We start from the raw sequence: 13,983 nt of genomic DNA on the forward strand, positions 1-13,983 counted from the left end.
ATTTTGATTTTCAACTCAAGAACACCATAATTCACATGTTGGGTTGTTTCCTTCTGTTGTACCTAAGCCTAAATTCAAAACCAAATATTATTTAGTTTAGTTTAAAGATCAATCTGAACTCACTGCTGAGATTGTGTTGTGTTGCTGGAGTTCGCTTCCTGGATAGAGTTGGTTTCTGAGTTCCTTCTTAAACGTAAGTAACGAAAGCGTTGCTGCATACCACGAACTATATGATGTTTACGGAGTATATCTTTCAAGTCATGGGCCATAAGGACGAAGGCATCAACGTCTGTAACTGCTTGAATAGTTTTGGTTGAGATAGGAAGGTTGGAAGTGCAGGGATCAGCATTAAACCAATCCACAAGTTCTTCTCCCCAGCAGTCGCCATCTTTTAGATGCTCATTTCTGTGATTGCGACCATTAGTCCTCGAAGTGTAGGTCCATAGCTTGCCTTGCACCACCAAGATCATCTCATCAATTGGGTCTCCCTCTCGGATAATGCGAGTGCGCTGACCAAAGAAAACTGGCTTTACACAATCACACAGATGCTGCATTTCTGCTTCACTCAAATTTCCAAATTGTGTCACCTATTCATATACATACAAGAACGAGAATGAGAACTGAATGACAACATTATATCAATATAATAGGTCCTCTCATATGAAATTTGGATTTTTTTCATTTACTTTTTTTATCAAGTGGAATGTGGGGATTCGAAATTTAGACATTTACCTTAAGTTGTCATTCCATTTAAAAGTTTAAGTTAATAGGTAAGGGTTCAACAATATATTAGTCTAATAATACCCGTGTACTCTTAGTAGCCCCACAAAGTCAAAGAAACTCACTATTTCGAGCAGATCTACACAGAGTTCTTGATTCAATTGTCTTTGGAGGTTCTTGGGAAGACCATTGAAAACATTTTCTATATTTACACCTTTGGTTTTCGACAGAACATTCTCGCAATGGTAATTCTTCACCTGAGATTGTAGATCCTCATTTAGTCTTTTGAAAGGCATCCACTGCTCTGTCTCTCGTGACTTCTGTCTCATCTTGGCAAATCCTTTAGTGTCAGCTTGCAGACATAACTGTTTCACGATGTGTACAGTCGGATAGAAATCCAAGTTCTCATTTATTGCTTCATTCAATGATAAAATTACGGATACTAACCTGCAATTTACCAACGAGGAAGAAAAACAACACCACTCCAGTAAAGATAATAGCAATTGCAAATATGATTCCCCAGAATGAAGAAATTGGTCCGATGTTTTGACCAAAACTACTGCAAAAAATTTAATTCAAATATATTTATTAGATATTAGTGAAATAAATTATTGTATTACATTTACTTAATATGCACTATAGAATTCTTCTCTAATGCATATGAATCGTGTTTATTTGTATTAATTAGTGGTTTACAATCACCTATAGGTAAACAGTAAAATATGAAATTTCAATAAAACTCTCATTTTGAAAATTAGAAAAATTTATCTTTTATGATTTAATCGGTGCCATTAAATGGAAGTCAAAATCTTTCAATATAGAATTTTCAACACACTATATATTCATACATCTAAAACTATATAAAAATGAAAATTAGATTTGCATAAGGAACGTATATATTAAATATAAAATGCTTGTTACTATAGAATGGATAAAATCATAGTATGAATATGCACAAACCTGATATTTTGCAGGCCCCATTTGAAACAAAATAACATCCTCGTAATAATATCTGTCCCCACCAGCAGCATTCCAGAACGATGGGCATCAAGGAATGTTCCAAAATCATATTTCGTGGTATTTCTAGAGCAAGAATTGTTTAGCAATTTTATGTGTTCCAAACTTTTATTGCAAGAGAAAATATCAGTACTGCATCCAGTATGATTTCCGCAGGCTTCCTTCCAGCATTCTGTCTCTGCGTTTATGGCTCCGTTATACCACAAGCCTCCGTATAACTAAAACGCAAGCAAGTCCACGGTTGATCAATATATACACACAGTAGAGAAATAATTATTTGTCTAATCTATGAAATTGAACTTACATGACCGGCAATCACGTATAACATGAAGAACATCAAGGACCACCGAACGAATGTTTCTCTGCCCCCCCATATTCTCCTCAATGTAGACATTAATAGAAAGAATCTTGGCATACGCTGCAGTACTAGAACGATTTGTGCGATCCAAATTATCCAGACACTCATTCTTTTAGAAATAATATATATCACCATCACCTAGACAGTTTGGAGTCCATAAGGGAAATGAAATTATATATATGTTGGAAAATTTTATTATAAACAAAGTTTAAAAAATTTAAATTGTTGATCATGACTACCTTAATTATGTATAGCAAATGTACTAAATTAACTTCCCAAACTAACACTGTAGAGTGGACAAGAATTAATGTATCAGTAATCTGTAGAGGGTTGATCAAACACCAAAAAGGGGATCTTTTACGTAGTGATTATATTACTAGCGACAGGGTGTGATTACGGTGACGTCTCCCTTAGCTCACACCGTCAAACATTTATAGAAATTAACAATCACTCATGATCTTTGTTGAGCGAGAGAGATGAGAGAATAAATTAGTGTTCTCATCTTACTAAATGTGACCATAACTTAAATCATCTCTTGTTATTTTTCTCTTATTTTCTAATATTACTTAGGTGTTCTGTTTGTCAAGTCAAAGGGTTTGTTCTTGAGCTTTATTTTTCGCTGCATAATTTGACTATAAATTGGTATTTTTGTATGTCAATCTTACAAAATAATGAAATATACAAGAAACTATAGGAACCTGAAAAAAATAAAGCAATGCGCTTTAGGCTAGAAGTCTTATCGATCTTTACAGCAAAAGTTTCTTAATATATTTGGAAAGTGCGTAAAAACAAATTGGAAAATACATGAGGACAGAAAGAAAATGTTGCTGTAAATTAAAGTGTGTGTAGGCCTTACCTGGGGGACAGGAAGAAGGATGAGAATGTCAATGAACAAGCAACACATGTTTCCTGCATCTCTTTGTAAATTATTACACAGTTTGAAGAGATGACGTCTATAGAAGAAGAAATGTAAGATATCAACTATGGTAATGAGAACACAAGCGTGATATGCAGCGACCCGGTCAACTACGATGCACTTTTTTTCATCACTCATCTCCAGAATGTGGTATAGAAAAGGAATCCAAACAAAGGGGAAGTAACTTAAAAGAAGTTTAGTAATAACGTCCACGGTGGCATTGGCTTGAATTTTAGGAGCAGAACGTTGATTTCTTTGGGAATTTACTGAGCTCAAGTTCGCTTCATCATTTCTATGTTCTCCAGCAGGAAGTTGCCCTGTCGTAACATCGCCTACATTCACAATCGCATCCGACCTGATAAAAAAAAATTCAGTTTAAAAGATCGATCAGTGTCCATTTTCCACAAAATTGCCAACAAAAAATATGCCAATGAAGCTGTAGAAATTACCAAAATGAAAAATGAAAAGAGCCAACTAAAACGTAAATGAAAGTGTTAGAGTGTTTTACAAAAAAAAACCATCACTTACATTGTCAACAATAAGGAAAAATATCCGAGTGGAAGAAGTGAAAAGATTACAATTAAGAAGCAAAATTGAGAGAAAAAGGAGAAACTATGTTACTTTCTTGTATTGTAAAAGCTGAATTAATTGCTACAGATGAGAGATCTTCACGTTTTTATATAAGGTGAAGACAGCAAACTTAAAGAAGAAGGAAGCAGCTTAACATCTCTGCTTCTTAGCGAACAACTTAAACCAAAACGACATCACTTTGGTTAATTACAGGTCGACCCTTATATTTTGACACTTTACAAACTACTACTCAATATTCTAACACTCCACTTTAAACCAAGCTCTCTTAAGCATAGTTAGTAAATACGGGTATGGTAAAAAAAGGGTACGGGAATGATATGACAAACGGTGAAAAATACGTTTATAAAAATTCAGCCTTAAAATTCGGATACGGAAAAAATACGATACGGGTATATATGGGTTTAATACGATATATTATCAATAATACGTTTTGAAATATACGGTAATATTAATTCTGATTTTAATATTTTTTATGATTATTGAATTAATTATTCTCTATTTTTTTTATAAGTATATGATTTATATCTTTTTTAATTATAATATTTTAGTTTATTATTACAAATATTATAAAAGTGATCAATTATTAAATAAAACAAATAATTTTATTTGTCTTTTAAGTTGAAGAAGAAGAAGATAAAATAAAGAGTGGTATTTGTTGAAGAATAGTTGAAGAGGAAGAGAGGTAAAGACGCCAAAAAAGAGAAGAAAGAGAGAAAGAGGGCACAAAAAAAGAGAAAAAGCAAGAAGAGGGCGCCAAAAGAAAGAAAGAGGAAGAAAGCGGGCGCAGAAAAGAGAAGAAAAGGCGTCAAAAAGAGACTGACGTCTGTGCTTAAGAGACTGAGTATAAAACGACATCATTTTGATCAAATTTCACCTAAAACGATGCCGTTTTGGTTTAGTAAATAACAAAATTTTATTTTTAAAAATATGATCGAATTATATGTAAATTATACATGAATTATACAGCTAAAACATATAATTTACGTATAATTCAACTGTGTTTATAGAATACAGAAATTCACGTTTTATACGCAAATTATATGATTGGGCATATAATTCACGTATAAAAAGCGAATTTACTAACCAGGTCTCAAGTGTCAAGTGTCTTAGTCAACTTCTCTCAAGTATCTCAGTCAACTTCTCTTGACCTGTATTTTCATAATTATCATTCCACACTCCCCTTTAAACCAAACTCTCCCAAGTTTCTTATATTTTGAAAAAAAAAAAAAAAAAGCACCGATAAAGAAACATTAAAACATCAAACATGTTGTTCAGTGGCGGACAACCCCTCAGGCCACCCTGGACTTACTAATAGGAGCGGAAATTATTGTACAAAGTTTACCAATAGTGGCAAACTTTAGGTGCTTGAGAAGCAAAGGATATTCTATTGTTATTTTTATCACTGATTTTGATCCCAAGAAAAATGTTAAACGATGAAGAGAAAAGTTGTATCTGTGTGAATGACTGTAACATCACATTAAGGAATCATCAAGCGAGCTTGTGTACACTTCAACTCATCTTCAAGGCCTTGAAGTTAATAGTTTGATAAATCTTAATAGCCACCCTTATTAATAATCAAGGTGAATTGAATTCAAAACCTCTTATGTAATACCCCAAAAGTCTCTATTCACTGCCACCCAAGATGGTTATCAAGGATCGATGTTGATGCATGTGAGAAAGTATTCCCCCTCCCAAAAAAAAAAAAAAAAAAAGAAATAGTAAAATATCAAACATGTTGTTCAATGGCAGACAACCCCTCAGGCCACCTTGGACGTACCTAGAGGTGAAAAAAAAGGGTCGGGTTAGGTGGGTCAACCCTAACCTAGCCCGCCTCAACCAGAGACCGACCCAACCCGGGCATCTCTCACTGGGCGGGTTGGGCTTTCATAGGCCAATCTGACGACCCAGCAGGGTATTTTTTTTCTTAAAAAAAAAATTGTCCAACCCGTCAAGTTGGCGGTTTTGTTGTCAAATTTGCTCTCATTTTAATTTTTATTAGTTTTGCAATTTTCAATTCATATTCTCAAATTCCAATTCTCCTTCTTTAATTCTTTCATATCCACCGTTGTACATGTCACATTATTAATTTAATTGTAAAAAGTGGTGTGAAAGGAGTTAGAAATAATATTGATAGAATTAATGATTGCGTAGCTTGGATTACTAGTAGTAGTAGAAGAAATTTTGAATTTAAAGATGCTTGTACAACTTCAAATTTGTCTCCTATAACTTTTACATTAGACATACCAATTAGGTGGAATAGTACTTATTTAATGCTTAATTCATGTTTACCTTATACAAATTTAATTAGTTATTTTATAGCAAATAAGAGGGGTCCTCATTATTTAGTAGTGAGTGATTGACATATAGTTTAAAAATTTCATTATTTTCTTAAAACCTTTTATCTAGTCACTTTAAAATTTTCTGGTGTGTATGATCGTACTAGTCCATTGGTAATACATATAATTTTAAAAATTTCAAATTTATTTGCTCGAAACAAAAACAATAAAATTTTAGCGAGACCAATAGAAGCAATAGAATTTAAATTTAAAAAATATTAGAAACCCATTCATTTTCTTTATTGTTTAGCTTCCATATTTGATCTTAGGATTAAATTTTCGGGTTTAAAAAGTGCTTTAGACATGTTAAGTGAAAATTTACAAGAAGAAGTGTATGCCAATCAATTAGGAGAGATAAGAAAGTGTCTTGGAGAGGTATATTTGCAATATGAAAGTAGGTATGGAACCAACAAAGAGGCGCGATACCCGAGAAAGCACCAGTAAAAGACACAAATGAAGACTTCGACTTTGAGTCCTGGAGTGCAATTAATGAGCAGAAGAAGACCCAAACCCGAAGCACAACTTCCTCTTCAGAAGCGTCAACCACGAATATATTGTCCTCCATGCAGCCCCTGACTTGCTATCAGCAGGATTCACAATAAAGAGCCAACTTTGATGTCTTAGAATATTGGAAAACTAGAAAATGTATTTTCCGATACTATCAAGACTTGCCCTGGATGTTTTCTATGTTCTTGTCTCAACTGTCTCATCCGAATAAACATTTAATGCAGGTGGAAGAATTTTAAATGAAAGGAGGACTAAATTTTCACAAAAAATAATTGAAGTCCTCATATATCTTCGAGATTGAGAACAATCACGCCGTCAGGATCAATATGAGATTGTCGACGATATTTTAATAGATTCATTTCAATTTTGTAATTTAGATGATACAGATGAGAAAAGGTCCTAATCAACCATCAAATTAGTTGTTTTGTGAATTGTAATTTTGTAATTTGTAAATTAACTATCAATTATTGCACTCTTTTTTCCTTACCAAGTTTTTTTCGCAATTGAGTTTTTCTTAGTAAGGTTTTTTGCGAGGCAATAATTGTTGTAATTTCTTATTATTATTATTTTTTTTTTTTATGAATGAATAAATCTAATTTTTCTCATATTACAATTTAATTGTAATAAAATTGAATTAATATGTGAAATGTTAACTAAAAAAATTAATTTAATTTAATTGATATTTGAAAAATTAACTAAAAAAATTACACAAAAGAAAAAAATTAAAAAAATAATTTTTTGCCGAGCCGACCTGCAAAAAAACCTGTGTGGTTAGTGTTGGCCAATTGGGCTAGGCTGACCTCTCTATACAAATAATGGGCCTAACCCGGCCCGTCCTTATTGGCGGGCTGGGTTAGGCCCGGTCCGCTATTTGCACCATCCCGTCATTGGTCTAATTTTGATATCACTCCCTACACTTTTTTACCCTTTTTTTTGGGAAAACACTTTCTCTAATTTTGAGTTTTTGCGAGTAATTGAGCAACAGTGATGAGTCTACAGACCTGTAATGATTTGCGGATATGATCGCAACTCATTTTGAACATCTAAGGGACTGAGTTACTTCTTATTACTCCCATTTAAATCTGGTTTTATGTTAAAGTTCGACGATTTTCTTAGTTTATGTTATATAATTTCAGATTTGGGTGTTTTTGTAGATGTTCTAAGGCTTCAAGTTTTGATTTTGATAACAATATTGCTTACTCTGTGTGACGCAATATCTACAATGGAGCCTAAAAAGTTGTTCCCCTCGCTATCCAGGGCAGCATTTGTGTTGTACTTAGACTAACACTGTCGGAGGATTCTCTGTTTACATATAAGACCTGTTTTATAAGATCATGCCCACATCAATGTTGACGAATGACGAAGGAGGAGGAAAATATGACAAAAGGAACTATTTCAATAACAAAGGATAAAAGATTAATCAATATTATTTATGTCTTGGAAGTCCAATTAATTATAAGGCTTGACTTNAAAACAAAATTTTATTCAATGCAAATATTAAACTTCGATAATTCAAAATAAATTAACACTAATTTAAAAACACTGAAAGTAAAAGAAAATACATCATAAACTATAATAACAATTTAGTAGTTAGATTAGTTCTGGATTTTCTAAAATCATCAAATATTGCAAAGGTTTAGAGCTATTTTGAGATTTTTGACCTTTTTGTTGAGCTATTTTTTGCAAAATTCATAATTGCTCATTTAGAAAAACCTCATGCAAGCTCGATCATGGTTTACAATTATGGCAAGATCGGCACATTTTTTGAAAAAAATATATTACATGATATAATGATTGGCTGTATAATTATACACAACATGATAATCGAAAATGATCGTAATGTTGATGCATTAATCCCGAAATTGACATTGTAGGAGATGAAAATGTCCGATTTCAAATTTTTTTTGTTCAACATAGATATATCAAAGATACGGAGGCTTACCATACTCTTCTAAATGTATTAATTAATCATTTGTGGGAAGAATATACTAATTTGAAAAATTAAATTACTATCAATGTGAAATTTTAGTTTTGTGTCGTCTTGTATTTTTATTTTTTGTGGCATTTTATATTCGATGTAATTTTTTTTATTAAATGTAATGTTTATTTGATTTAAAAAATGCTTAATTTTATTAAATTAGTATGATTTTCAAAGTTATTAGTAATTAATAAATATATTATTCTCAATATTTAATTTATATATATATATAAATAATTAGCGAAATAAATTAATTGTTAAGAATTAATAAAAAGAAAAAATAAAAATATATTTTTTTGGTATAATATTTGATACAGTAAATTAGAGATACAATAATAAAATGATATGAAAGTTACGCCAATTTAGTGTTTGTGATTAAAGAAGATCTTATAACTATATACATAATTTAAAAAAAAAAAAAAGTTACATTAAATCGTTTCCAGTAATGACAGGATTTAGTGGGGCTTCAATTTTGAAGTCGGGTTAGAAATAAATGAAACGGATTTCTTAAGTTATATGTTCCCTTCAATCTAAAACTGCTATTTTACAATTAAATTTTGAGAGTACTGATAAATATTTTAAAATATATTTTTTAATTTTTTTCGTGAGGTAATAATTAGCGTTATAATTTGATTTTAATGTAACATTATCTATATAAAATGTTGGTAAAAAAAAAAAAAAAAAAAAAAAAAAAACCTTGACAGCTCCATTTGATGACCACTTGTGGATGGACTCCAAGTAATCACACCTGCTTTAGTTCCAAAGTCGGCTGATCGCGCCGCGTGTCTTCTAGAAGTCATATTCTCATTATTTCCGCCAACCAAATATAAAAGAAAAAAGAAAAATGGAAAACGATTTTTGGTACGACATCATCCCTTTCATCTCCCTCACCTGCGTCTATTAAAATCCGAAACGTTTCAGTTTTTCAACAACTTATTCAACAAACGCTCTCTATCTATCGACGGCATTACAGTTCACTTCAAGTAAGTTGCTTCTTTCTTTCTATGTGAAGTTTAATGTTTAAATATTTGTATTTTGAATGTTGTTGTTCAGTATTGTTTTAGTAATTTAGAGCGGTATATTTTATTTCTAGGGTTGCATGATGTCTATAAAACACGACCAAATCGATTTAAACGCAGAGGCCGTCTCGGTTGACCGAGAAAATGAGGTTGATACACCTGTGATTGGTGACTTTAGAGCTGAAACCCTAGAGGAATGTCCTAATGGTCAGGTTAAGTTTCAGGATACTGTAGTTGATCAAGTTAGGGTTTCTGGTTCCACTAAGGTGATTTGTGACTTGAATATTGGTGCAGATGATTTTAGTATGAGTAGTGGAGGTATTGGAAGAGAAGTGGATGTATTAGATAGTGTAATTGATGAGAAAAAAGACAATGAATGTTTAGATAGGGAGGTTGGTGTGGAAGCCGCCCAATGTATGGATAGATGTGGTGATGATGTTTCTATGCCTGATGAGAATAAAGCAGAGTCGACTGATGTAGTTGAAAGAGCTTCTGGGGAAGTAGGAATGAATCGTGATATGATTGGGGGGCCTGTTGGGGAGGTATTGGAGCAAGGGCATCATATTACTGGGAATTCAAGCTCATCTGATCAGGATGCAAGACAGCCACCAACTCACAAATATGAGGAGGTAACTTCTGATGGCTTGGAAAATCAGGCGATGGAAATTGATGTACAACCAGGGTGTAATGAGGGTCAGCTTGTGGATATTCATGTTTCAGAGGTGGAGACTTCTTCAGATGTTTTGAATGAGTCATATGGGGTCAGTCTTGAGGTAGATTTGAATGCATGTTGTACAACAGATGGAAATGTAGCTGATAGGAGTATGAAGTTGATTGCCTCAAAACAGGATTTTTGTGCGTCTGATTTGGTGTGGGGTAAAGTAAGGAGCCATCCTTGGTGGCCAGGGCAGATATTTGCTCCTTCGGCTGCAACAAAAAAGGCAAAGAAATATTTTAAGAAAAATAGTTATTTGATTGCTTATTTTGGGGATCAGACATTTGCTTGGAATGAACCATCAAAAATAAAACCTTTTCGGGAGCATTTCATGCAAATGGAAAGCCAGAGCAATCTGGAAGATTTCCATTGTGCTGTTGATTGCGCCTTGGAAGAGGTTTTTAGACGGGCGGAATTTGGGCTAGCCTGTTCTTGCATCCCTGAAGAAGCTTTAACTGAGATCAAAACTCAGATGATAGTTAATGCTGGAGTCAGGGAAGAGTCGAGTACAATAGATGGTGGGGACAGTTACTCCAATGCAGCTTCTTTTGATCCTGTAAAACTTTTTGAGCATGTAAAAGCGTTAGCACAGTCGTTACATTATAGTGGGGCTGATAGGCTGGGTTTGGTGACAGTGAAAGCTCAATTGTCAGCATTCTTTCGTTGGAAGGGTTATTTGCAGCTGCCTGAATTCAATGTGCTTGGTGGGTTGCTGGATAGTGATGCTGAGATCCCACTTTCAGTAGAAGTGAAGCACAGTGCTGAGGTAACGGAAAATGCTGCTCCTGATTTCAAAGATGACAAGCAAGCATCCTGTGGAACAGGGATGTCAAATAGTCAAGGTGGTTCTTCTCGTAAGCGGAAGCAAATCTCCGGTGATAGTGCACGTCCAAGCAAAAAAGAGAAAAGTTTGTCGGACTTGTTGGCTGAAAAGCGCACAAATATGTCCAATGGTAAAAGAGGATCAGATGGTAAAGGTGATAAGGTGATTTCATTATCTTCTAGTAAGAAATGTAATTCAATTGATTCCACGTCTGATGAGATAGCTGCAAAACATAAGAGGCTTGATTCGATTTCTGATGATATGACTGTGAAGCATAAGAGGGGTGATATGTTGCGTGTGAAACATGAGAAGAGTGATTTGTCAACTGGGGCTGATAAGTGTTTACCAATTAAGAGAACTTTTGGGGTTGGAAATAGCATACTTAAGGTTGCAAACAAGCTGAATGGGTCAAGTCCAATACTTAAGTACGGTGATAGAACATCTCCAAAAACTGTGGTTAACAATAAAAGAAAAGAGAAATATAACTTAAGAAATTCTCAAAGTAAAAAGCACTTTCTAGCAGAGGATTCTTCAATTGATGATTTTCTGTCGCAGCTTTGCTTGGCTGCCAGAGATCCCATGACCAGATACAGCTTCTTGATTTCTCTTGTTAGTTTTTTCTCAAAATTCAGGAATTCAGTCAGCCTGGAACTGTCTCAGGGAGAAGTTTCTGGTGACAAAACTAAGAAAATGTTGAACAAGTCTGAAACTGCTGAGACACCTGAGTTGGACCTTATTAAAGATTCTTATTGGACTGACAGGGTAATTGAAAGCATTCCTGAAGAAGAACAACCACTTGAGAATAAAAATGAAGTTGAAGAAGTGTTGCGTAATGACCCAAGCCAAAAGGATGTTTCCCCTGTTGAAGCGCAATCAGCTGTTCATTTGAGCGCCAATATGGAGTCTGGAACTGTTGGTGAAACTCTTGAAGTGGAAGCAGTGAAGCCAGCAGACCCCTTAGATGGATGTTGTAATGAAGATCTCTCTCCCACGGCTTTGATTCTAAATTTCACAGACTCAGAATCTGTTCCATCGAAAGAAAATCTGAACAGTATATTTGGCCGCTTTGGACCTTTGAACGAATTAGAGACTGAAGTATTGAAGAGTAAGCGTGCCAAAGTGGTTTTCAAGAAACGTGAAGATGCAGAAGCAGCTTTTAGTAGCGCTGGGAAGTACAGCATTTTCGGGCCTGCACTTGTTAGTTACTGTCTCAAATACATGTCTTCTACGACAAGTAAAGGTTCTCCTCGTTCAACAACGAAGCGAAGCAGAAAAGTTGCAATATCTATAGAGGGGAATGCAACTTGATACCACAAATTCTGATAGATTCTTTGTAGTATGAAAGTTTTAGGCATTTCTTCTCAGATGTGTATTTAATATAAGTTCCTTTTTGTCAGCGATGGAGTAGGATCAAATAGTTGACTTAATTTTATGGCTGAGGAAGTAGATATAGTTGTCATATCTGACCATATTGCTCATATTTTTATTTGCTATCAGAAAGAAAGACCTTTATGAATGAATTAGGTATATTACTATGCTTGTGTTCTACGGAAAGATTTCTTAAGTCCCTAGTGATCTGTTGGGCTTGGATTTTATTGTGTAAATGATCTCTCATTATGGAACTATTATCGGTACTTTTAGGATTTTGGTTTTCTTTGGTTAATTTGTCGTGTTAGGAAGCCAGTCATCGTTAGTGTTGAGGTTTCATGATTTGAAAAGGATGAGAAACCTTTGTCTGGATAATTATGGGCCGATTGGTTGATTATTTTGATAGGTTTTAGAATAATATTTTAAAAAAAGTTAAATTGGGTGGATTATTGGTATTATAATGTAAGATTTAAAAATTAATAAAAATATTTTTTATGTTTATTTATTTATTAAACACTTTTATAATAAAATATTAAAAGTTAACAAAAATATTTTTAATTCATTTATTAAATATGGATAATCAATCACTTTTTGACGTGATAATTAGTTATCATCATTGGAGAGTGATTGGAGTGTTTTTGTAATTTTTAAAAAAATATTTAAAAGTATTTAGTTAAATTAACAAGTTTAAAGAGTTTTAAAAGAAATTGAATAATAGAGAATAATATTTTATAGAATAGTCATTTGTACTGTTTAATTTTATTCCAACCTTACGTTTCTCCCTTGGGTTTCGAGCCACTTTCCAGGTCCTTCAGTTTAAAATATTGGCATAAACCCCCTGGATTCTGACAGATTGTAATAAGGAACTGACAGTAAAGGGGTAGAAAGAAAAAAACAGGCATGGACAACACGTGTCCCTAAAGAAATTTAGGTAATCAAGTAGGCTCAAAAAAAAAAAAAAAAATTTTAGTTTGCCAAATTCTCTGGTTTATTCTTAACTTGTTCTACTAGTTGAAAAAAAAAAAAAAACAAAGGCGAAGCAGGTGCGTATATATATAATTCTCAATTTTGTTAAGTTTGAGATATCGACATGTGACACTTATAACGTTAATTTCTAATTTTACCCTTCATTAATTAGATTTTATGTGTCTATTGGGTTTAACCAACTACATATATAGTGATATTATTTAGGGTCACCAAAATTCTTTCTAAGCTTCATTATTATTTTTAAAAAATTAAACTCGTATTTAAGTTTGAAATTGCTAAAATAGACATCATAAATATAACCGATGTAGAACAATTACGTCTTTTTTTTTTTTTTTTTGAAATTTATTAAAAATCAATCAATATTCGGAAGAGTTGAATAGTTTCAGATAGGATTCTCCAATGTTCTTGGTAGCTTCTACACTTAATTCAAGTGTTGTCACCTTGTTTGAAGGTTTGCTTGAGTTTGAGTGACATAACACTTTTGGAGGTTGATCAAAATGATATTTTGCAACAAATGTTTATGTTTAGCGTCATTTTGCCGGAGTAACGGTCACCAAGCCGTAAAACCAATAACTTAATACAGGAAACCTTTGAAAAGATTACAACTAAGGAGCAAAATTGAGAGAAAAAGGAGAAACTATGTTACTT

At 33.3% G+C, this 13,983-nt stretch overlaps 2 protein-coding genes and 1 non-coding gene across 3 annotated transcripts; 2 read left to right on the forward strand and 1 right to left on the reverse strand.

The window, feature by feature from the left end:
• Positions 1–119: 119 nt before the first annotated feature.
• On the reverse strand, positions 120–2,131 carry LOC116129516 (cyclic nucleotide-gated ion channel 1-like). Its single transcript, XM_031415252.1, has 5 exons — positions 2,042–2,131; positions 1,681–1,955; positions 1,168–1,279; positions 846–1,085; positions 120–587 (listed from the first exon to the last, which is right to left on the reverse strand). The coding sequence occupies exons 1-5, from the start codon at positions 2,129–2,131 to the stop codon at positions 120–122; spliced, it is 1,185 nt and encodes a 394-aa protein (XP_031271112.1).
• Positions 2,132–7,422: 5,291 nt separating this feature from the next.
• Positions 7,423–7,506, forward strand: LOC116129659. Its single transcript, XR_004127939.1, has one exon. It is a non-coding gene; the product is annotated as a small nucleolar RNA SNORD25 (small nucleolar RNA).
• Positions 7,507–9,241: 1,735 nt separating this feature from the next.
• LOC116129518 lies at positions 9,242–12,515 on the forward strand. The gene is made up of 2 exons (XM_031415253.1): positions 9,242–9,406; positions 9,517–12,515. Exon 2 carries the CDS (start codon positions 9,523–9,525, stop codon positions 12,286–12,288), a length of 2,766 nt encoding a protein of 921 aa, XP_031271113.1. The 5' UTR covers positions 9,242–9,406; positions 9,517–9,522; the 3' UTR covers positions 12,289–12,515.
• Positions 12,516–13,983: the final 1,468 nt, after the last annotated feature.

The sequence above is a fragment of the Pistacia vera genome, unplaced genomic scaffold (genome assembly GCF_008641045.1).
Source record: "Pistacia vera cultivar Batoury unplaced genomic scaffold, PisVer_v2 Contig212, whole genome shotgun sequence".
NCBI lineage: Eukaryota > Viridiplantae > Streptophyta > Magnoliopsida > Sapindales > Anacardiaceae > Pistacia > Pistacia vera.